General features: G+C 36.8%; 1 protein-coding gene across 3 annotated transcripts in view; it reads right to left on the reverse strand.

The window, feature by feature from the left end:
• LOC139152445 (rab GTPase-activating protein 1-like) overlaps positions 1-25,463 on the reverse strand; it is a 58,052-nt gene that overhangs the window by 9,078 nt on the left and 23,511 nt on the right. For 2 of the 3 annotated variants that reach the window (XM_070725557.1, XM_070725559.1), the window contains 14 exons: positions 24,069-24,249; positions 15,885-16,153; positions 14,767-14,833; positions 13,418-13,517; positions 12,401-12,567; positions 11,547-11,712; positions 10,516-10,760; positions 9,151-9,264; positions 8,701-8,775; positions 8,135-8,260; positions 7,497-7,640; positions 6,953-6,994; positions 5,405-5,533; positions 4,006-4,098 (listed from right to left, as the gene is read on the reverse strand). In XM_070725557.1, coding sequence (XP_070581658.1) covers positions 4,006-4,098; positions 5,405-5,533; positions 6,953-6,994; positions 7,497-7,640; positions 8,135-8,260; positions 8,701-8,775; positions 9,151-9,264; positions 10,516-10,760; positions 11,547-11,712; positions 12,401-12,567; positions 13,418-13,517; positions 14,767-14,833; positions 15,885-16,153; positions 24,069-24,249 — 1,918 coding nt within the window. Of the gene's footprint in view, positions 1-4,005; positions 4,099-5,404; positions 5,534-6,952; positions 6,995-7,496; positions 7,641-8,134; positions 8,261-8,700; positions 8,776-9,150; positions 9,265-10,515; positions 10,761-11,546; positions 11,713-12,400; positions 12,568-13,417; positions 13,518-14,766; positions 14,834-15,884; positions 16,154-19,052; positions 19,148-24,068; positions 24,250-25,463 lie in introns of those variants that run through there. The other variant, XM_070725558.1, reaches the window with a different exon arrangement.

The raw sequence follows: 25,463 nt of genomic DNA on the forward strand, positions 1-25,463 counted from the left end.
AATAGCAGCATATATCGAGTGTTACAATCTACAACATGAGTAATGGCAGGACATGTAGTTATTATCAAATAAAAGTGATAAAAAGTCACAGTCAAGTTAGCTTGTCAGAGATCGCCCGCCCATTGACGTTTTGTGGCGTGGAGGGACCGTGTTTCAATGATCATTGGGGCAGACAGTACTTTCGATCAGAATCCTAAGACTATATTTGGCAGCGTAATCCGAGTCAGACGAGTCGTGTCGGCAAAGCCATGTATTTGTAATTGCTTTGCCACATACCGAATGTTTTATTTGAGACACTTTTGCGCGTTTGAAAAAGCATCCAGAGCAGTGGTTGGAGAAGCTCCGGCCGTCCCGTACACATAAATGGTACGTTCCACTGGAGGCCACATAGTGATGGCAAATACATGAATACTGCGACGTACCCGTACATGTTCAGCATCCAAGGCAGAGACAGAAACAGCATCGTGAAAGGAAGTAAAACGAGAAAGGGGTCATCGAAAGTCCAAAACAACCACACCGTGTTAAAGATAGCCTGAGAATGTTAGCAAATTATCATACTACAGCCAAACTTTAACGCTGATGGCCGATTATTTGTCATTCGTTGAGAGCATTTGTAATGACTAGCATTTGGCTATGTCAGTCAAAATGACTCGAGAAAGGGTCTTCGCCTCAGAAATATCGTAAAGAGCGAAAGCAAACTATTGTCTTAGAAACGCTCAGAGTTGAGTAGTGGGTGTTAATATGTTTTCAAGGCGCGTGAAGTTCGAAAAAAAATAGCAGCTGACTGAATCACAGCATGGAGGTCTTTTTTACTCTCATGATCAGAGACACTGCCAATCTATATCTACATATAAATGCAGATTTATTTAGTTGTGGTGTCAACCGATATTCAATTCGCTATGTCACTCATTATCGGGATCATTCAATCAGAACCTTCAGTGGCTATGAACCCTTTCCGAGATCCAATGCTGACATAAAATTACATTATATTTACCCTTTTGTAGAGGGCTTCGATATGCCGTAGCCGTCCCAACAGTTAGGTCCAACAGTTAATACTCTGTCTACATCTTACTGCTAATCCGTCATAATTATGCATAATCCCTTCTTAGGCACTCGAGGTATGTAATTGTCTTGAAATTGACATTGTACGAGCAGAAGTACTGGCTCGTACTTTCATATTACGAGTGACGTATGCAAGCTATAAGTCACACATGCCTTTTGACCTAATTTTTTATGAATACGCTTAGGACTATGTTGTATTCCATGGATGAAAGATTTTGTTTATGTGAAAGGATTTTACGACAAACACATTTTCTGTGTATATTCGAAACTCTGAAGTAGGAGCGGGTGTGAACTTTGTATGATTATTTTTTTGGTCGTGAGAGCGGGTTCAGTGCAGTGCGGAGGAATACTTTTAGGCTTTGACTTTCGGACGAGTCTGTACGTACGGGTCAAGACTGGAGACGACGCGACACTCTCTGACTTATTATACGCCACGATGGTAGACTTTTTTGCAGACGTCGATTTTAACATTAAGCTGTTAAAGAAGAACCAAAGAAGAGGTTGCAATGTCCGAACATCAAGGAAGAGACCTCGATTGGTTGTAATGCACTTGAACCTACCGCCGTTGTAAATCTTTTTTACTTTCTCGAATTCGAAAGTGCAATGATTTCACAGACATAAAACCTGCGTGGCTCGCGAGTCAGCTTATGACCTCGAAATAATCTGATCACCACATTATGTTAATCACAGTGTACAATGAATAATATGAAGGATTTTATGAGTTGGCGGGTGTTTTTGTGGCACCCGTGTGTACCTCATGTTGTGCAGTCTATTTGAAAATGACCTCTACTCAATGATTTTAAAGACTAACATTTTTCTGACCTCGCATTCAACTTCAAGTTTTGAAAAAGCACATTATCGGAACCACACTATTATTGGTGTGTATTGTCGAGATTACGGCCCCGCCTATTGAATAATGGTATAGTCAGGTCACTGTGGGGTCAATATCCTGTTTGTCATCGTGGTTGCAGAAGCCATACAAGATATCGATGCTCGATACTTCTATATTCAATTCGTTCGTTCGCGCTCCTGAACAACAAAAAAACATCACTCAAACCAACTCATCACATTCCAAACTTACCTAGCTACACTCAGTTCGGTAGATAAGTTCCAGGCATCAGTCGTAGTATAAATGCTGACGTCGATTTGTCGACGTCACTGAAGTCGGCATCGACGTAATAATGTATTTTTACAAATATATTTATTTATTTGGCGTTAATTAGAGGAAAATCACATAAGGGTGGATGACGTATGTATTACAATATCCCGGGTAGGCTAAACTGGCCGTTTTGTTTATCGCTATTAGTGCCTACTCCGACCGTACCGCCCATCGTCTGTAACTTGCGCGCGATGTTTGCACACGAACGAACGCCCAATGCCAGTCACTCAGAGTCGTCGGTTTTCTTGCTACCCAAGTTGAAATATATGCAATTATGAATGTCATTTTTGAAAATTCACTAATGCATGCAATACCAATTACGATGAACCCACAATTTAATGTTGTTGAGATTTTGTCAACAGTGTTATAAATATAGTGCTGCAAAGTCAGTAGTAGGGCCTACCCACGTGAAAGACGTTTTGAACTCGTTCCCGTACTTGCTACATTCAAGCTGAAATCAGTCAAGTCATTACGTGTTTATTTCGCATATTTGCTATATTTTAGCACCCGTACTCAGAACCCCTCTTTGACATTCTGTTTGGCATGTTTCTACGTTCATTTCGAATCCTATTTTGTCTTTTTTTTTCAACGCTCAGCTCGACGCTGTTTTTGTTTTCCACGCTCAGCTTGACGCTCACTTTGTCGATTTTGGGACCTGCATTACGTCACTCGTACTTTGAAAGTACGGCACATTACGTCACTCGTACTTCGCTCGTACGAGCTTGTAGGTCTGCTCGTAGTTCGTCCGTTTTGAGACGATTAGATAAATGGGCACTCCTCAAGTTTATTTAGTCATCGGTCACTGTGTACATTGTGCTCTGAGAGGGAATATCGCTCCGGGAAAATCGCTCTTTTTAGCCTAATTTTAACAGCTGACACTGATTTCAATGAGTGAAAATACTGTTTGGGTTAAAACGTTGATAGCACTATCTTGTTTGGGTGTTTTATCTGTCGAGTAAATTGTTTATGGCCATTCATAAAGGAAAAACCGAACCAATTTACTAAATCGCCTTTTTCTTAGTTCAGCATTTTGTCACTTTGCAGTACGCTCAAAAGAGTTTAATTCGAGAACGCGTGAACGGAAGTTCACCAGATTTTCACAGATGCTTGTCGAATAGGTTATCTCTAAAACAGTGTCTCATTTTTTTAATGTAGGTCTTTAGAGTAGAGTTATCGCTGCTTAATTAGACGGCATTGTGAGCCTAATCGCCTAAACTTTATTCAGCACTGTGAAAAAACTAAGGCTTTTTTCAAAAATCTGAGACACGGTTTTGTAGCCAGTATTCTGAAGTGCAATTACTCGTTGACACCTAGACAATAGCCCCCTTCCACTCTGACTTGAGCTTTTTTATGTCAGTTTCCCCAATTTCTTTACACTTTCACTAAAATCTTCATGAAAATTGATCGCCCATTCATTTTCTTGATCAAACAAAAAAATTCATACAAATAGCTTTCAGGTGATATATAATACACAACTTGATGGCAAACTTCAAGTTTGAAAAGAGGTCGACGCAAAGGTGGAAAGCTACCTAATACAAAAGTTAAAGTTTATTTTTAATTATATTGTTTTCACAAGCACTGTAAATCACTCCGTCAGGCTTGCTATGCTTCCTAATACAAAAGTTACACTCCTTGAAATGTAAGATATTATCATTTTTTTCATTTTAGTAAATCCATAATTGTAGATAATTTTTTTCATCTTTGACACATAGACACACAGAGACAGACACAAACACACACACACACACATTAAAGTAATTAGAAGGAAAAGGGAGTTCAATTACCTCAAACCGGGACAACGGATCTTCCAACTCCATCTGTTTCTGTTTTATGGCGTAAAATTCCTTCTCATATTTTTTCAGTTTCTTTGAACTCAACTGAAACAACAAGAGCAAACGAGACAAACTGTGAAGTATGAACGGCATTTCACTTACAGGATTAAACTGAGACATTTGTGACACAAGTCAATTTGTACAGCATGAATGGTGATGAAATATGAACATAGCCGATTCTCAAACTTTTATGGGAATTTTGTTTTTATATACAGATATTTTTCTGATAGGACTCTGTCTTTGTACAGAAAAATGCTGTGATGAACTTATGCAATCCTTTCACCCCAATTTTACAGTAGAGTGGTCCGACTTGGTAACTGAAAACAATATGACTACACTACACTTCAGTGGTGAAAGGGTTAAGTGTGTTTCAAAGAAATCAAAATAATTTTGCTTGACATATAAAAACATGCCAACAAAACTGAGTGTGGGTGCATACGAATCAATATATATATATGCAACCATTTATCCCAGGGGTAACCCACTCATAGAAGCTGTGTTTTTCACATACTGGTATCTGTGTGATTTTTCCCCGACAACTTTTTTATCGTCACAAAGTCAAAATTGTCATCATCACAAATAGTCCAATTTGTCATTAAAAGAAATTATGAAACTCCACACATGAGCAATATTTTGCTCTTTCAATGATAAAAATTTTCAGGGGAGAAGAGAAAAAGCAACGTGTAACACTAGAACATGGACTGTATGAGACCGTGGAAAACATTTTATTTTTATGTTTAATGAGTACACGTCTGACAATTTCACAGCAGGGTGACCTCTGTATTTTATTGGGCATTTTTTGAAGCTATAAAGCTCCTGTACAACAATTATCGATGAGCCCTCTGCAGAGACACTTAAATCATGCACCAGTAATCAATGAAAGCATCTCAAAGAAGATTAAGAGATCTTTAACTCAGCAGCTGTAATGCCTGTTCTTTTATGGAGGAGTGAAAAATTGATTTCAGATAAGATTGAGCAACTTGGTGACATTTTGTTGGCCTGGTATAATATATTGTGCAATGTCCTAAATGGAAGCTTTCACAAACAGACATCATGGTAAGAAGTGAGAAGAACACCAAATGGCATGCCACATGTACCGATCCATTTTACAGAGGCCAGCAAACTAACCATCACAACTGACTTCATCAATGGCTTGAAGATTGTACGCTCAAAGTTTAGTTCAGGTCAGAAACCCCAATGCCCTGGCAAAAAATTCCCTGACCTTTTTCCTCCCGGACCTAACCACAGTGTGTTTACAACAGGGGTGGATGAGCTGTCAGTGTCCCTTACCTACCCTCATGCTGTACTGTACCCTGCCACACCCTTACCCAAGAGCTACCCCTGTCCTTACCTTAGTAGTGACCGCAATCTGAAGCAGCTCCTTGGCGTTCTCCTCGGCTCTGTACTTCTTGGGCAGGGTAACGCGGAAGTACTTCAGGGTTCCTTCGAAGTCTAACGCCAAGATGTCCTTCTTGGACGTCTGTATTTGAAGAGCCAGAGAAGGAGGACACTTTCAGTGAAGCTATTATGCACAGCTCATCAATGCATCTTGGTAATTTGAAACCTGCAGCATAGCAGGGCGCTAAGTATGTCTAGTATTTATAGTGCAGCTCCCATTGATCATGCAAAGAATTTGACCCCACAATATGCAAATCAGGTCAAATTTACATGATCTTCTGCTCTGTTTCAAAGATACACCATGGAGGTAGAGCAATGAAACAATATTGTAGAAGTAGATCCTCCAAACCAATTACAAGAGCCAGTGAGGACAGTCCAACGTTTAATCAGTAACAAGAACTGCAGAGGGGTGGGGAAAAGAGCTGGCGAGGGGGGGGGGGGGGGGGGGGAGGAGGGACGGCACAGATCAAACATGATTCATAGATGTTGACAGCTACTGCGGCAGTCAGATATACTTGCATTGTATACATTTCGCTGGATTTATTTTGAATTGAGAAAGGCTTGAATTACATCTGGACAACATTCTACTGAAGGAAATTGTGTTTGGAAAGCTGGAAAACAAAGTCCTGTCAGACGATGAAAGACATCTGCTGACAGACTTTTTTAATACGATAATATTAGACTATCATATTTCATTAATTAGTGCTGGGTCCTGTAACACTTGTGATTCACTCCATAAACATGAAACATTTTCAGTTTGATGTCTAAGATTACTTGTGAGCAAAGCAATGACAAAGAAAAACTTCAGATGGGCCATGGGATTGATTACAAAGTGGCAAGCAGCTTATTGTTCAACAGTCTGGCATACTTTAGCTGTGGTTTATTCATTTAGAGTGCTAGCCCCACTGAAAATGTACTTTTTTTGACAAAATAAACTGTACTTTTCAAGAGCAACAGTGAGCTAATACTGTAAAATGAAAATGAAGCAGATCACCATATTAAACGTCTAGATGTCAAAGGCAGAGTATACTTTTGTCTCTGATCCACAAATTTGAATATTGATGCGACCCTTAACCTTTGTATTTAAAAGGAAGGCATCTGTTTCTGAAAATGAGAGACAGAGCAGATATTTCTCCTTCTTTCAAAAGTTCCACCGAGTGAAAAAAATTAAAATGTTGGTTGTCAGGAAAGTTTTTGTCAATAATACATGGTTTACATATGATTGAACTGAAGTGGATAAACAACACAGATTATACGAGCATTTGATCAGATTGTCTTGTACAACAGAAATGTTCTCTATGTATAAATGGTACATCAGCTGAAGGACCAACTTGTAGGTAGCAAAGCTTACATGAAACTAGTAAGAAGTTTTTTCTTTTGTATCAATGTTACTAGTAAAAGCTATTCTAAGAAATGTAAAACAAGAAACACTATTCTAATGAACAATGTGACTATGGTTAAAAGCTTAGTGACTTCTTCCTGACATTCCAGTGATACTTACCTTCAATAGAGCTAATGCTACATTGAATAGTGTATTCATTCCCTGAAAAAAAGGCAATGTAGAGAGATTTTGTATTTCCATCTTTTGGTTTTATAAATGGATGGAGTGTTAATCTGTTCATACTACATTAACCAGATAACAAATGAACCATAACCACTCCCTTTATCCAAACACTATTGGGTCTGACAACAAACACCGTTTCTTGGGACTAATTTTGTCATTTTTACACCCAACAGTTTGATCGCTCGTGTATATATGGAGTGATCTGGTAGAAATCGAGTGGTATACCCTTTGCAGAGGTGGTTTATTGCAATTATATTATAATATTAAATTCAAATTCTGGTGTAAAACGTCAAAAAGGGAATTTTCCTGTAGCAAAGAGCTCGGGCCTGTTCCAACCGTGCTATATTGTGAATATAGCACAGGTATTTTTGCATCTCGACCAATCAAATCGCAGTATTTCACCATCAATATACTATACTGGTATGATATAACATCAGTGCTATCATGGCTGCTTTAGGATATATGTGATTTCTCTACTCACCTCACTGAGAAAAAGGTCAATAATATGAAACACCATGAATAGTGGGAACTTGGCTGTGAAGAGTGTGAGGAACCACTGAGATGCGTACATGTGGGCTTCTACGTTGTTATCAGTGAAATGATAGTGTAGATCTGACATTGTGTCCTGATGAACAGAAAAGACAAAGTTGAATAATACTTCACTCATATGACCTGATCCAGTAAAACATTAGAGTGCAGGAGATGCCCTTACTGTTGTATGCTGAAGGAATGCAAAGCCAAATCTGGCATTTACCATTTGTATTAGGTGTGAAGTTCATCTAACTCTAATGATCTTTCTTTCAAAATTACAGATCCAAGTGATTTATTTCATATTGATAGCTGTTCTTCTCATACTGGGAACAGAATTTGTGATTTCTCTGGTAGTGTTTGTTACAGCATTACATTCTGAACATATACACCAGACACACACTAGCGTGTAATCTTTCAGTCTATGGGGTATAAAGATGGACACCCCCTGGACATTTACTCAGACAGTTCCCATCCACCATTCAGGGCTAGGGTGACAGCGAGTGTCCTGCAGATAAATCACAAGGGGGTTACTATCCTAGATCTATCTCAGGTGTTCCGTACCTGATGATGATAAACCTGGGAACTCACCTCTATTAATCTTTCCAGTGTGTAGAATTTGACATGCAAAAGTTCAAAGTCATTTCGGAATAAGTCTCTAAGTCCGTACTCATACATAATCTTCACCAGGACAGCAAATGCTTGCTCTTCGGGCATCTGGTACATTAGAGAGTGACATATAAATTACGAACTGATGATGATTTTAACACGTCACATTATTTATTTACATATGTGAAAGTTAAATAAAACGCACACATTTCAACCCAGTTTTTACCATATTTTTTTATTGGGTTCTATTTATTCACAAGGTGTCCTGTCCCTTTGAACACATGATACAGACTTAGCATTTACTACAAAGTAACTGATCTGATATATAAACCAGAGTATATCATTTAAAATATTCACAGGAATTCTGGTTTGTGTCAGCTTTTAAAGGAGTTTCTTTTTGACAGATAAATGTTGCAGCAAATCAATTTCTGTATTACAGCCTTAGTTTTAAATATTAATATCATCAGAAACAAAAGGTCTCAGTCCAATAGGTCAAAAAGCTCCTTTTTACTCAAAGCGTGTCTGTGAGAGTGTTTTATATCACTTACATGCAGGAGTAAAACAGCTGCAAGGAAGGAGAGACCTTGGCAGTATCCAACCTCTTCATCATATATGGAATATGCCTAGCAGATGGAAAAGGTGTGTATGGTTACCATGTTTGTACCATAAGTACGTATGGATGTATATGGATGTGTACAGGTACATAAATGCAAGTACTGCTATGTGAATTTGCAGCCATAGGTATTTGTGTGAAAAAATATGTTCAAAATTGACACTGGCTGATGCACACAGTTTTTCATGTCCACTTATTGTATTGGTGAAGTTTCACACAATTATATCACTTCATGAGTCCACAGGCATTGAATATTCATTTGCACTGATGTATAAAGTCAGATGCCCATCTTTAGCTAAATACTGCTATGATTTGACACCTTTTACGAAACTTTTATTCAGAAAGGAAGATACAGCTAAGCTATGATGAGGACTGTTTCTCTAACCTTGCTAATTTTGAGCAAAGCATCCTGTCCAAGTCCGCCAGTCTCTTTGAAATAATCATGTGCAGGGAAGGTTCTGTTGATGTCTCTCTCAATCACCTTCTCTGCAGGAGTCTCCTGAAACACAGACATGATACTCATCTATTAGAAATATGATGCAGTCTTCAATTTTCTCAGATGAATGTCACTGGATGTTGTTGTAAAAAAAACACAAAAAGTCTCAAATGGACAACAGCTGTTAACTTTCATGACAGTTTTACTATTTCTGTTCTTTAAGACAGGTTCATGTTTAACAATGACATTGAACATTAAACACATATTGTATTGAAAAGTTCAACACCTGGCAATTCAAAGTGATTTTGGAAGTAGAACAAACTCTACGAACAGAACAAAAACAATGGAAGACATATCAAATGTTACAGCTATTGACAGTTTTGACAATGTTTTAGTTCTCATGCACAGAGATTTAACTCTTTGAGCACTGTAATTTTTCCCACCATAATTTTAGTGCAACATTTTATCAATTTTTAGGAATTTTTCTGAAATGTTTTTGATATAAATTTTGGACCAGGACATCACCTTTCATTGGCTAAAGTTTGTAATCAAAATTTTAGCAAAGATCTGAAAAAATTAACTGGGGTATATATATTTTATAAAGGCGACAAGAATTAACTTTGGTGCTCAAAGGGTTAATATTAATTGTTCGGTTCAATATCTGATAATTAAATAATTGTCTCGTGCTTTTCTTTCAAGAAAACGTTTTGTTACAGAGGGAAATTCAAGATGGAAAACATGACATTTGGATATAAGACATGATCAGAATTCATGATAGACTACTTTCACACGTACCATAAACTCATTTATAATATTGCTAATCTGAGATCTCTTAACCCACTTCACACTACTTTCACACAATGTTGACTTCAGATTGACCGAACTCAAAGTTTGACTAATAACATATTTTGATTAACTGGTTGAGTAAAGCTTAAATTTTTCTCTTACATCCTACCTGGTATAACTACAGTTTTTGTGGCATGTAAGTTTTGTACAGATTCCTTCAAGAATAATTACAACAGATTGTCATTTCAAACCCTTGTTGCAAAATGCTGATACAGAATGTATCCACTTTTTCTTTGTCAAATACCCACACACAGCATTTCCTTGGCAAAAGAAATAACATTAGCCTACTTATGTCATGATTTTTCATCCTTTGCACACTTACAATATACCAGGGTTTTTTTTATAGTAATAATATCATGAATATTTCCACTCTGGTCCAATCATCCCTGACAACTATAGGGTTGAACTAACGCATGATACCAAATGGGTACAATATCAGAATGATTTTTCTAAATTCTCAATTCTTACTTTTGTCAGTAGTAGTCTATAGTGTTCCATGAGTCCTTCATTCTCATGGCAACCAGCTAGTAGCTGCCACACCTCTCCCCTGAGAGCCTCTGGGATGCTCTTTCTGACCAGGGCAGTGAGTTGTTTGGGTTTGTTGTTGAGGTTGGCACGCCACTTAGCCAGCACTTCACCCCACGTCTCCAAGATGTCTTCCTCACAATCTTTGGAGACATCTCCAAAACCACTCAAGAGGGGCTCATCATTGTCTGACGTGAGAAGAAAAACACATCATAAAATTCTTCTAAATGACAAAATCATACACACTTCTTGGTGTTGACTGTTTTGTGTATTTTTTATTTAGTGCCCTTGGAGTCAAGCCTACTTTGGATTCATCTTGTATTTAAGTTTACAAATTCTGTTCAATCTAAAATAATTATAGTCAAGATGAAAACAGTTCCAAAGATGCCATCATTAGGAGTTAGTAACAGTGTCATTCACAGTTGTAGGTTGTTTACTAAATATTGCAACAAATGCATGACAGAAATTCACAAAAATTTTGTCTCTGTGCACCTGTAGTTATTGTTGAAATTGTGGTTTAGATCCCTACAAGAATGACTTTGACACTTTCATCCACAGCATTTGTGATAATAAGGTGTTGACATTCCTGTAACCGTACTTTCTGAAAGTTCCATGAAAATTTTCAAACAAATATTTATCTTAGGTTATTGGTATGTATTACCCAAACAGTGTGATATACCATCACATGAAATGTAATGCTGTACTGGTAATACTTTTTCCATGTTTACCATTTTCTCTCCTGAATCAACAAGCCTAAAATAAATGACGTGAGTGTTCAGGGCATCACTGAGTATCCATTACAGGCTCAGTCATGTGACAGCTTTTGGCCAATGAGTGACTGACCAGTGACTGAAGTGAACCTAATTTACATTATTGGTCAGGTGACCACTTTCAGCCAATCAGTGGCGTACATTGCTAGAGAACCTCACCTACTTTCACAATAGGTCTACCACTATTGGCAGCATTCTACTCACCATCATCGTCATCCTGTGGTGTATCTGTGGTACTGTTGCCAGCGTCTACACTCTCCCTGGCTATTCTGGTTGGAGACTGCATCAGTGCACGCTGTCTCTCCAGGTCACTCTCACTTACAAGGTTAATCACCTCATAGGCTGGTTCATTCTCAACCTCACTTGGCACCTGTAATCAACCAATTAACAAAGACATGATGATTTAATCTGGGGTGGGTGTTATTTCAGATTATACTATTTTTTTTCTCTTTATAACCCTTTTCCTACCAGGTTCATCTGCCCTTACCTGGCCAAGCTGGACAAAAAAATTAATGCATGAAAAATTCCATATAACTGTGCAGACAGAAACCACATAAAACATGTGTAAGTTCAATTTTTACTAGCTATGTCAACATACACAATGCAGTAATTTTTACCAACTTGACCTGATTGTGATTGTGTATGTCACAGAGATGCTTGATTTTGACACTGATTTTAAACGACTTGACCTGAGAAGGGTTAACAATTCCGTATGTCACTGTGATCTAAATCAATCTGTTGAGACTACAGTGGACCATGTCAGACTTATTTTGACTTTTGAATTTGTTGGAACTCTACAATGCAATGTAATATGGTCAATTCATCAACCTCATGACCCTTCTAGGTCATGTCATAATCATATCCATGTTGATTTTTTAATATTCCTACAATTGTGAAACTAAACTCTTTAACAAAGGACTAAAATAATTTCCAGTATTCATCTGATTTCTGTGACGGACAAAATAACAGCTTTCTCTATGCAGTTGCTAGAGGGTATCATCTACACAATACTGCATTCACTCAATCTTTGAAAACATTAGAGATATCAAGGCCCCTACCTCTTTGAGTTGTAAGTAGAACAGTTCCCGTATTGGTTTCTTGTTGAAGTACCAGAAGCGTTCATTGGGCTGGAACACACGCACTTTAGTCTCAATGCGGAATCGGACAGGTTCCTGGATACCGGTGATCACCAGATCTACTGCCACTGTCATGAATGCTCTAGTACCTGCAGATACAATGTTAGAATCTGATTTATCATACTCTTTCAATAGATTGTCACATGACTCACAATCAGCAATGCCCTTCAGAGATCTCTTAACATGTGAAGTATGAGCTACACATACTTTAGTTGAATAGTTTAACATTGACCTCTTCTGATACACAAGAAGAAATTGCGACATCATGCTCTAGCACACAAGTCACTTTTGTATATTCCCTCTTTCTTTTTCTCTCCCCCCTCCTCTTATTCCTCTCCCTCCCCTTAATGAATGGTTTGTACATAAAACACGGTACTTCAAAAATATCAATTGAAATTGACACAATCATAGAATTTCCCTCACTTACATAAACTATGTCACAGAAATTATTGACAAAACACAGAAAACGATATTAAAGGGATACAATTGTCGGAACTGCGCTCAAAGGTGGTATGAGACCCATACAACCAATGTAAACACTGTATCCGAGGTACGATGGTGATTGATGAAAGTTAAAACATGTCTGTTATAATCTACATCGTATAATTTAAATGTTGCAGCTATGATGAGGTGCATCTAGATATCGTGCATGAAATACATTGTTAGTAAACAAGAAACTCACACAGGGGCAGTTCCGATGACTGTTTTTCTCTATGTGCTTTCACAAGACAGGGAAGAAATGTGATAAATGACTGTCTGAAAAAGTATGAGTGTGTTGGAGATCACAAAGTTTACAATAATCCTAGAAGGGAGAAACATCAATGTTCATCCCTGCACCACCATGGTTTGGCCCAATACCATTGTTTTCAATGGTTTAGTTGGACCTCTTTACGGGGGAAAAGGGTGTGGTCAGGGATTAGATTCTGATCTTTGCCATACCTTTGGTAGTTTCTGTGTTGAGTACTTCAAAGCTAGGGTCTCTAGGATCCCACTCTCCAGATATCATTGTTTTGCCATCATTGTTGTCACCCATAGAAACCTACATTGTCAACAAATACAGATTGAGACTCAGGTTTTTGAATGTCAGCCACAACATAATCAATGAAGATAATGATGATAATCATAGGGATTATGATGATGATGATGATGATGATGATGATGATGGTGATAATGATAATGATGATGAAAATGATGATGATGACGATGATGATGATGGTGATGATGATGATGTGGATTGTGATGACAGAGAGATCTTTCAAAAACTACTTTAAATATTGAAAGGAATACCCTTTCACCACCGTGGTTTGTCCCAAATGCATTGTTTTCTATGATAAAGTTGGACCTGTACACAGGGAACGGGGGGTGAAAGCTTTAAATATTGAAAGGAATACCCTGCCATAAAACCATGTGAATTCTCCAAAGAAAACAGCATAGTTTTGAAATTTTTTTCAATTCAATTCAATTCAATTCAATTCATTTTATTACCTTTTTTTTAAATCTTGACAAGTTCATTATTACAAAAACTGAAAATAGGCAAAAGGCAAATATGGATCCAGAAAAATAGCTATATGCTAATCGAGTCTGGTCCCATTCTCTTAAATATTTACATTACATATTCCACCATGTGGCGCTCAGTGAAGTGAGTAGTATAAACTTTCTCAACTAATTTCGTAACAACCACTGTTTTAATGATTTTATGAACTGATATCGTGATGTACTTATTTTAACAGTATTGGGTAAATTATTCCATAACTTTGCACCCATGTACGAAATTGCAAATTGACCAAAAGAGGTATGCATTTTAGGTAAAGATAGATTCGCACCAAGTTTGAATCTAGTGTCATAACAATGATCTGCCCTTTCATCTGCACAGTTGTCATTCATTACTCTGCCCGAAATGGATGGTCACAACTACAAAGTGAAAATCCATGGAGAAAGCATGAAATATCAATTTCCATAGATACACATGTAAAGGAAAGCTTCCAGAATTTCACCTTTGCTATGACATTGCAACATACGATGACAAGAATGCCTCTTGTCAGTTGTATGTGTAAATGTTTTTCCCAGGGAAACAATGTTCTTTTAAACTACAGACTGTGTCAATTAATTGTAATACCACTGTATAACTCTGCACAAAAAGTGTCAAGATAACATTTCCAATTTCAAACATACATGCACACAACTAATGCTCATAGACAAAGTCTACAGTCATGCCAAATACAAATCAGAAACACATGTACATTTCTGTATGCATTGCTGTGATTTCTAATACAGGGAAGAAGTCTTACCATTTCCAGCAAGTGCATGTCTGCGTGTTTGACATTTCGTCCTGGAGATAGTAGCAAACCAAAGCATCTGAAAGATGGAGAGATGAGCACATGGGACTTCACTAAACACTGTTGTGAATTTTACGTTCACTGTGATGTCAGGGGTGGTGCTGTCAGTGCATATTCTGTGCTGCTCTGTATGAACGGCGATCTTATCGCTGTATTGTAACCAGCATAGCAAGCTGTATTTTGTGTTGTACCCGTTGTGTTTTGCAAGTCTCATGACCACCGTAATATTTCAAGTGTTTTGGTAGTTGTACCCAATGATGTGGCTCACACACTATATACCGTAGGTTCAGCATATTGACTGTAACAATGGCCTGCTATTCAATTTGCAAGCTGAGGAGTCACATTACCCCCTCTCCCCAATCCCTTACAACTCAAACAGCTGAGAAAACAATTTTTGCTTTTCTTTCTTTAGAAATAGTACTTTGAATCAATTGGTGCTTTTCATACTTGCAGCTGGTTAAATCCTACATTAATGTAACACACTGCAAATTTGTCAATCAATGAAAGTAAGATGTGGAAACTGCGTGCCAAAACATGGTGCAGAACCAAAAATAACAAGAATACAGGCGTTCATTGTATATAAATTTAAGTTTGCTTAATGCTACTTACAACTTCGATGCTTCTTATTATGCTCATGTCTGAGATAACACAAATCATTCATGAATATTGTACATCTCCAAATTCAGTGCATTCAGCTTTGATATTTGGCCTTATTACAGATCATCAAATATTGAAATGAGTTTATATTGACAGGTCACACTTATCAAACTTTCAGCATGATGAAATCAGTTTCCAAAAATCCTTTTTTTTGCATTAATTTAATATTGACACTTGCATTTGCTATCACAAAGAATGCTTTACTCTTGAGAGATTTCTGCAAAACACTCTGATATCAGCATGAACAGTGGTAGCTGAGAGGCAGTAATGGGAGGAAGTCAAAATGTTAGTGAAAAGCTCCTTGCTTTCCATAAATCTTGACTTGTTTGATCATCTGTCAAATCTAAAACCCCCAATCACCTCTCCTGGATCTAGTCCACCAGATAACATCTCTCTAAAATCCTGTTTCATACCTTTCCACATTGAGCTGGACATTGTTCACCTGCTGTACTGTCACAATGATCTTCTTGACGTAATCCCTCCTCAACTTGAAACAGTTCTTCTCCTTGGGGACATGGCTGAAGCCGCCCTTCCCATCATCCTCCTTGATATCTAGGCTGACATCGAAGCAGAAGAGGTCACTCATTTCTTTGGAAGGGGAGGCAGGGGGGCTGCTGAGGGACGAGGGACTTCGAGGAGTCCGACGGAACGCTGCAGCAAACGTATACAGAATCTTCTCTACCTGCAGGTGTAGGTGAAAGACGGTATTTATCAAGATGCACGCGACAACTTCCTAGAAATTCTACGACAAAATGTGTGTCTATTTTTATCAGTACATTTTTCGGCATCCTGTTCTATTTCCTTGGTGAGGCCATACATCTAGTGTCTAAACATTATATGACATTTGTAGCGGCAAAATTGTGACTTGGAAAACCAATTTGATATACCACTGACACATCAAAAGTGTGCTATCTGAATTGAGAGCATATTTCACATCACATCTACAGGTTTGAGGCTTTTTATTCAAGGAAATTGAAATAAAAGTTCTTTAATCAATTCCATGAAGTTTGAAGAAGTTCGTAAACTAACTCAAGAAGTTCAGAAAATTAATATTTAGAAGCTACACTTGTTGGCTTCCTATAAAAAAAACAGATTGTAAGGTTTCATCCTATTCAGCTTTTTTATTTCAACTTGAGGATAGTAGATTAGATATATACTTTAACCCTTTCACCACCATGGTTTGGCCCAAAACAATTATTATCATTGGTGAGTGTGGACCTGTTTACCAGGAATTAGGGGTGAACAGGTTAAATATTGATTTTCTCCTTTCATTTTCACTTTGGTAATAAATCAGATCATCATACTTGAATTTCTTTAACTACCCCACTGTTCAACAGCATGCCTTTTAGATCACCGGAGAAAATATACCAGATGAATATGGAATCATTTTAGTACAGAAAGCTTAGGTATTTAGATGACCTGAGCAGAAGTATAGTGTCTGATTTCCATGGTAACGTGAATTTCCTGGTTGACACACAATTTATGATGAAAGTTGTAATGTCAATTTTGACATTGATAAAACTCAACAATGTTTGCCCTACGTACTTGATCACATTTACGTTTGTGTCACACCTGATCACGGCATAGTTTCATGCTAAAGTATCTATGGCTGTATGTGTGATTATTCCCAAACAGCAGTGTATAAGACATATTCTTAACCCTTTATGGCCTGACTTTCTGGTCACTTACCAAAGCTTCCCTTACAGTGTATATGAGTTTAGGCCTGAAGGGTTTAATTTGTAAATGGGCATGGCTTGTGCAAAAACATAATGAATACTGGAGCACCATCAGATCAAGTTGCTTTAACCCTTTGCGTACTGTAATTTTCCCATCAAATTTTACCAATTTTTATGAATTTTCTGTAATATTTTTGATAATTTTGGACCAAATAATTTTGGACCAAATGGTCATAACTTTTCATTAGCTTCAATTTTCAACCAAAATTTAGGGACAATCTGAAAAATAATTGTCTACATGTGGGAAAGTTGTTAGCATTATATTTGATAAAGGCAACAAAAAATTGATTTTGGCACTTAAAGGTTTAATGCTACCAGAGAGGCATAAACGGTCCCATGTGTTGAATTTTATGTACATTAAAATCATTAATGTTTCTTTACCATATACCGGTATTAGTATGCTACAACTTTACCTAGTACTATATTTTATCCATTATTTTTTGTCTAAGTATCTGCTCGGAATATTCCTGAAGATTTATTGTCTATCTTGCTCAGAAACTCTACAAGTTGTTCAACAGAAGACAGAGAACCAAAGCTGAATAGGAATCATTGCAGAATGTCCTCACGTTACAAATGCCAATGGCACTAAGCATAGAGTACAGTTAGAAACAGAAGTACACCTGAATCATGGACACTGCCAAGAAAGCAGAATTTATGAAGTGACCATACTGTGACTGGACTCATAGCACTTGAGTAGCATGACAAAAACCAGGGACAGTTACTGTGTGGCTCAATGCATCTTTCTCAACCTACTAGAAGCCACAAGATCTTTTGACAGATAGATGTGTACGTAATACTATGGTACTAGTATATAAAACAGCTGTGGTAGATAGGTATATTTGAGAGAGACCCATCCAACTTACGTGAAAACACCCTGATGGTTCTTTTCAGTCAGTTTGGATGTATCATAAAAGCCCAGACTGGCACATGTCAAATATTTTCAGGGGAAATATTACTGTAAATGGGTGTGCCAATGTTAGACTGGCCCCAGTTGCTTAGCTTTTCGTGGAAGCAGTTACTGGCTGTCCTAGAGGGCCATTGCATTAATCCTACCTCTACGCCTCAGCCTGTCAGAGTATATTGCTTCAATTTGCTTTCAATTTACTCTGTTTTGATATTTGATTGCCATCGGACTTGGGGCAAGTCTATGCAAATGTCACTGACCTATCACATTTAAACCCAGATTGTAAACCCTGGCACATGGTGACATTTGAAAAATGAAGTTGTACCTACATGTATAAATCATAATGTATATGCAAGCATATAAAGCTACGTCAAGTTTGATGTCATATCACCTGACTTGTTATACCCTGGTAGGCACTATAGCTGACCAGGACTGTTATAACTAGACAGTTGGTACACTTTACTTCAGGTAGTACTGCTCCTGTAAGCGAATATCAATGCTTAACCCCTTCAGCTAAACCAATCAATCTGCAGTAAAATTCGGCAGTGGTTAAATCAATAAATTAGACATATGTATTATAAAAGGGTTATACTCTATTGGTTTGGATACTTGGAGGAACTGGTAAAAACCACACATCTATGAATATCTTTGGATAATTGATCTCTCATATCTCAGTACAAAATTTTTAACCATGATTTGCATTCCAGATATTATAGTATGTGAAAATGTGCACAAATCTAAGTAACACACCAATATAAACATGTGTTTTCCCACTATCCTCTGACTGGTAGAATTGACAGAACCATGGTCTAGTCACAATAATACACTATTACAATTAACTCACAAAGATTAGCCAGGGAACTTCTGAACCTAAAACTATGGCACTGATCCAATCTCATCCACAAATTAACTATACATACGAGATTTTACATATCACATACTTCGGGTAACAAGTCCGGTGTTTCCATACTGCTGATATTTACCAGTGGTACTACCTGGTTTTACATGCATCTGGAAACCAAACCTATGCATTTGGTATGCCGGTTCTATCAATGATTGTTCAACCTTATCACATCACCTGTTTGCATTCCCACTGTATACATCCTTGTGTGTGTGAGTGAAGCTTCAAAAATACCCCTACTATCATAATCACGTAATCAAAATATTGATAAACATAACCTTTGTTAAACTTTGTACTTTTCTGGGATAATTTTAATTTGAGTTGGGATAAATAGTGTACCTGACAGAATTTCATTAAAATGAAATTCTCATAATATCCATTTTCTGTCTACTTTCGGATTTTTCACTTTTTTTTTTGAGCAGGACAAATATTTCTATACCAATATCACAAGTATGTTCAAGGTTCTTAAATTTGATAAGTCATTGTCGTTCACACTGTACATACATATTAATTTTTGTCTTTATACCTTTTAAAAACTGTTAAGTCACACTATTCTTTACAGCATATAATTGGACCATTGTGTACCAGAAACCGAACAAGGGGCAGCAGGATTAAGAGATTAATGAATCAGACTGACCTTGTAATATGGATTATGATCACTGCTTAAAAAGGGGAAGCAAGACCTGTGATATGGACGGGCCACACAGACAGTCTGAAGACAACCATGTCAATATTGAAAGAACTCAATATACATGATGTAAATTTCAGAGAACTGTTTAACATAGCCTGTATACGGAAATGGAACAGGATACATGCCCCGGAATACATGCATGCATACAGAGATTAGAATACATGCCTGTGTATAGTAAAAACCAGAAATATAATTAAACGGTCATGTTTCAATGTAATGAGGAATAGTTTAATCCATTCACCCCCGTTACTCAGTTTAGAGGTCCAACTTTACACAGAGAACAGTAGAATAATGGACTCTGCCAATATTTGTCGGTAAAAGGATTAACAGAGAATGCAATAAAATGTATTTTCTTAGCTTTATAGAGTAATAACGATTGAGCAAACATAGTTCCTGCTGTGATTGCAGTTCCCTTTGTTTCAAGAGTCATCGGGAATGATACTCATACTTGCTCAATCTTTTCTATATCTTTGGTTGACCGTTGTGTGAATTTCACTGTTAACGATATGAATCTTGTAAAGTTGAAAACGATTTCACTTCTTTGTGGAATTTTATATTCCGCTTTACAACTATTTTCAAAGATAGTGAAATTCCTTCCACTGTGGGGGGGGGGGGGGATTATGACATCTGGAATTATCCTGGATCCAAATTTCTCATCATTTCTTGTGTGTCTTTAATACATGCAAAAGTTGCAAAAATACCGCAATTATACGGTGTCGCTCAAATTTGATCAGAATTGGTACATACCAGTAGGGTACCAAAGATCAACAATAAATGTTGTTTCTATCTGTTCAGTGCAGGAAAATTCTACGTTGATGTTATGACAATGATTTCTGCACAGTACAACCAGAAAAACAACAAGAAATATTTAAACCAGAAAAACAAGAATGACAAAAGTAATTAAGGTCTGAAACTTTAGGTACTGGAGGTCAACTTTAGCAACATGCATAGCAGAAAGGCAGCTAGCCCCCTTACTGCCTTAGTTTGACCATAGACGGTCTTCCTCCCCTCTACTGACGGTCTTCCTCCCCTCTACTGTCTATGGTTTGAGCAGGTCTGTTAATATGTAACAGTTCAATGACAATGACAGGAAATGACTCAAGTCAGTGGAGTAAGCCTGTTTCAAGCCTGTTTCAGAATTTCGCTTTTTCTTACCTCATTTGCACATTTTTGACACTGATGTGTTCATTTGAACAAATTCACATCTTAACCCCTACATCTACCTGTACACCAAATACTTAGACGGTAGCTTTGGCGGTATGGGAGCCTTTGTGTGTGACGGACATACATCTGCACATACCCACAAATATACAGACATTTAGACTCATCATATAAGCTCTTTTTGGTATTTATATATAAAACCAATTATGAGCTAAAAATTGGTCCGTAATGAAAAAATTTACCTCAGCTTTGTTTTCAGGATCAAATTTTACTACAAATTGATATTAAACATGACAAAATTATGTTCAGAGCCTTCAAAATTGTCTCATAACAAATCCTTGGTTGGTGTAGGTCATTTAAGGTCACAAAAGAAAATTAACTAAAATATAACTATTTGGGGGGTTTCCCAACACTTTGAGCAGAAAAGTTATCTTATAACATCCCTCGGGACTTTTGTACCAAATTACAAAGCTATCAGACAAGTAATTTTGAGAACAACTTTTCTTGACCAAATATGACAAAATTGTCTTAAAAATACAAATTTGTATATTTCAGGACAATTTCCACATATCTGACTATTGTCATCCCTGGACATCTGTACATCAAATATAAAAGCCGTCTGTCCAGGGGCTTTAAAAGGAAAATATTTTTTACGATTTTTTGACCAAAAATGACAAAAATTGCCCCAAAACAGTGATATTTCCAATTTTTTCGTAATTTCAACAATTAGAAGGGTAACACCCTTGCAAACGTCCAATCCAAATTTGACAGCAATTGGGCTAGCGGTTTCAGAGAAGAAGAAATTTTACTTAAAATGAGAAAAATAACCAAAAAATTAAGCAAAAATACAAAATTCAAGATATCTTCACGATATTCATCAAACTGATTTTGATCAACCTTAGTAACCTGTATACCAAATATCAAAGCTATCAGATTATTCTTGAATAAAAAAAATTTTGACCAAAAATTCAGAAAATTGCCCCAAAATTACAAATATGAAAATTTCAATTCAATTTGTATACAATTGACTGAGATCATCCTGAGGAACATGTATACCAACTTTCAAAGCAATCAGATGAGTCGTTTCAGAGTTAAACAGTTTTTGACTAAAAACTGAAAAAATTACCTGAAAAATAGAAACATGCATATTTCATCCCAAATTTTAAACACCTACTTCAGAATACCTAAAGGAACCTGCACACCAAGTTTCAACCCTATCTGACCAAGGGTTACAGAGTTTTAGCAATTTGTAGGGTTTTTCCTTTTTTCCCCCTCATTTGCATATTTTTGACACTGACAAGTTCATTTGAACAAATTCACATCTCCACCCCTAGGTGTACCTGTACACCAAATATTAAGACAGTAGGTTCTGCCATTTAGCTGTTTTTGACGTGGACGGACATACATACATACATACATACATACATACATACATACATACATACATACATACATACATACATACAGACATGCAAATGGCATGCAAATGAACTGATTCAGCTTATACGATTACCTCACATTGGTATACTAAATGTGAGCTAAAAAACAGTAAAATATAAAGGTTACTTCTGGTCAGTAGTGTAAGAGAGCACACTGGGTGAATTCATATATATAAGGCTGAGTCAGCATTTTTGTGTCAGTGAATTTAACAGATGAAAACATTTCACAAATTTTTTATCAAATGGTGAGTGATTTCCATTCATATTTTTGATCACTGAGTCTTATATCGTTCTTAACTTAATACGCTAAGTTGAAGATTTCATGGAAACGAAAATGTTAGTCATGGGTTTTCCAGTAATTCTCTAGTAATTCTATCAGCACAGACGAATGTCATCATTCTAATTATATTCTACTTTACCTTTTTAAACGTACACAGTGTCAAAAATTCTCCACTGTTAGCATTCAGTAACCTCAACAGTTATCTTTCCAAGTAAGCATTAGGCTGAAAAATGTCGAACTTTAGGAGCAAAATGGCGACAAACTAAAATATGAAAATGTGAAATTTACACTACTGGAACCTCTATGTTTCTGATGGACTTCAACACACTCGTATATATTACCAATGGTTTGAAGGTTCAAGGGTAAGATAGTCTATGATTCATGATGACTGTCCTGAGTCAATGATTCGGTTCGTGAGCTGTTACCAGACATGATTATTCATCAATTAGGAGATGTGTGTCACAGCAGATCTGAAGAACTGTAAAGATTACACAATTTTATTGCCCTCAAGAAATCACAGAAAACATGTTAAATCAAGAATGGCTTGGTCAAACTGATACGTACCTGATCTACAGAGATTTAATTGGAAAAAGTAGCTCTGGTACTTATTTATTTCTGTGGCAGAATATGGTATGCCCTCAGAAGGTGTACCAATTCATTGTAACAGTATTGCTCTCACCCAGTAAAAAGGTTGAAATATTGTGTTTAATTTTTCTCAGTTGGTCAAAAACTTTGCAGTAAATAAAAAGAAACAACATTGGCAATCAAGGAAAATGCCAAATTATGATTAAAGGCCAAAATATTAATGTCAAATTCTTGAAAGGCCATTTATTAAAATAAACTCTTTGGAGAAATAAGGTTCTGCATTAAAAAACAAATGTTTACAATACTCCAAACATTGCCGTGAAGTGGAGATAATAAGAACTGACTTGCATACAACCTGAGTGCCCTGATTTCAATACATTAAAATGTCAAAAGGGTTGATTAAATGAAAATGGGGTTCATTTAAAACAAGGAAAAAAATTGCACTGTTTCTCTTGTTGATGTTTAGTGTACACATGTGTCTACTTGCTGGTTTTACAAATATTAACTCTTTGAGCGCCAAAGTCAATTTTTGACGCCTTTGTAAAATGTACCCAAGTCAATTTTTTTCAGATTCCTGCCAAAATTTTGATTAAAACCTTTAGCCGATGAAATGTGATGTCTATCTGGTTCAAAATTATCAAACAATTGCAGAAAAATTCATAAAAATTGGTAAAATGTTGCATTAAAATTTTGGTGGGAAAAAATTACAGCACTCAAGGGGTTAAGCACGTTTGTATGTTATTCCAACTCATTTTCTAATCCTGCCAGAGAGTAGACTACTTAGAGTAAGTTTTTCTCAACTGGCTTTATGTACAATGTTTGGGAAAGAAAAAGTACACAAAGTACTACGAGAAATTAATTTTTTCTTCTGAAGAAACGACAAAATAATTTTTAACTTACAGCCTCAGGAATTTCACATCGAAAGACGTGACATTGAAAGATTTCGTTGTTGCGTTTTCCATGACCAGTATTGAAAGCAAAACAATCATACTCGTGAGTTGACTCGGCGCCTCGACAGCAGAACAGTATACTAGTGATGGGATACTCTGATATCTGGGTGTCGCCGTCCGGCTCTAGTAATCTGAAAAACAGAACAGGGTGCGTAGAAATTGTTCAGATGATGAGGCAACATCATTTCTGTAAAATACTACGGCATTAATTTGGACATATCGGTACAAATACAAAACTAGTTGACAAAAAGACTGAGGTGGTACAAATCTGCTTCATGAAGACAACAGGAACCTAGTAAGTAAGGGTCCCTCTCACAATTAGAGTCCCCTGTGATTGGTAAAAGTGAGTTCTTGTGACTGGAATATAAACAAAGAAAATTTCAATCGTACGTGAAAGTGGAAATGGGGCTGATGTGCAGAGTATGGCAAGGTTCTGGCTCATTGTTTGGTTGAATATCATGGACAATAATGAATCATTCCAAATAATAGCCAATCAGCTATAGGCTTATTAAATTGTAACCCTTTGAGTGCTGTTATTTTGCCCACCAAAATTTTAGTGCAACATTTTACCAATTTTATGTATTTTTCTGTAATTTTTTTATAATTTTGGACCAAATGGATATCACATTTCATTGGCTACAGTTTTTTATCAAAATTTTGGCAAAACTTTGAAAAATATTGAGTCAAACTTGGATACATTTTATAAAGGTGAAAAAAATTGACTTTGGCGCTCAAAGGGTTAAGCTGCTGCAGATTTGACCTGAAAATGTAAGGGTCCCTCTCACAACAGATGGGACCCAGAAAGTGAGATATGGATGTATAAAAACTCCTTGCAACAATGAAATGGCAAATGCTATGAAACAAAACAGCTTTGTTACTACATACTGTATGTTAGTTAGTTATCAAAAATTACATATTGCGAAGTAAAAAAAATAATAAAGTGTTCAGAGATTGGAATGCTAAAGCAAGATATCAATTGTACCAAAGCAGTATCTTGAAATTGAAGATAAAAGCCAGGGAGAAATAAAAATAGCGTCAATGATACGGTATCGCTCACATTTGATCAAAATTGGGTACATACCAGTATGGGTACCAAAGATCAACAATAAATGTTGTTTCTATCTGTTCAGTGCAGGAAAATACTACGTTGATGTTATGACAATAATTTCTGCACAGCACAACCAGAAAAACAACAAGAATGACAGAAGTTTGACATACTGCTACAGAGAAATTGATGTTTTGATCAAAAAAAGGGCAAATATTGTCCTAAAAACACAAATATTGAAATTTCACCACATTTTTGCAAACAGCTTCTCAGCTTGTCAAAAGATGATCTGCAACATTT

This window comes from Ptychodera flava, chromosome 16 (assembly GCF_041260155.1).
Source record: "Ptychodera flava strain L36383 chromosome 16, AS_Pfla_20210202, whole genome shotgun sequence".
Lineage (NCBI taxonomy): Eukaryota > Metazoa > Hemichordata > Enteropneusta > Ptychoderidae > Ptychodera > Ptychodera flava.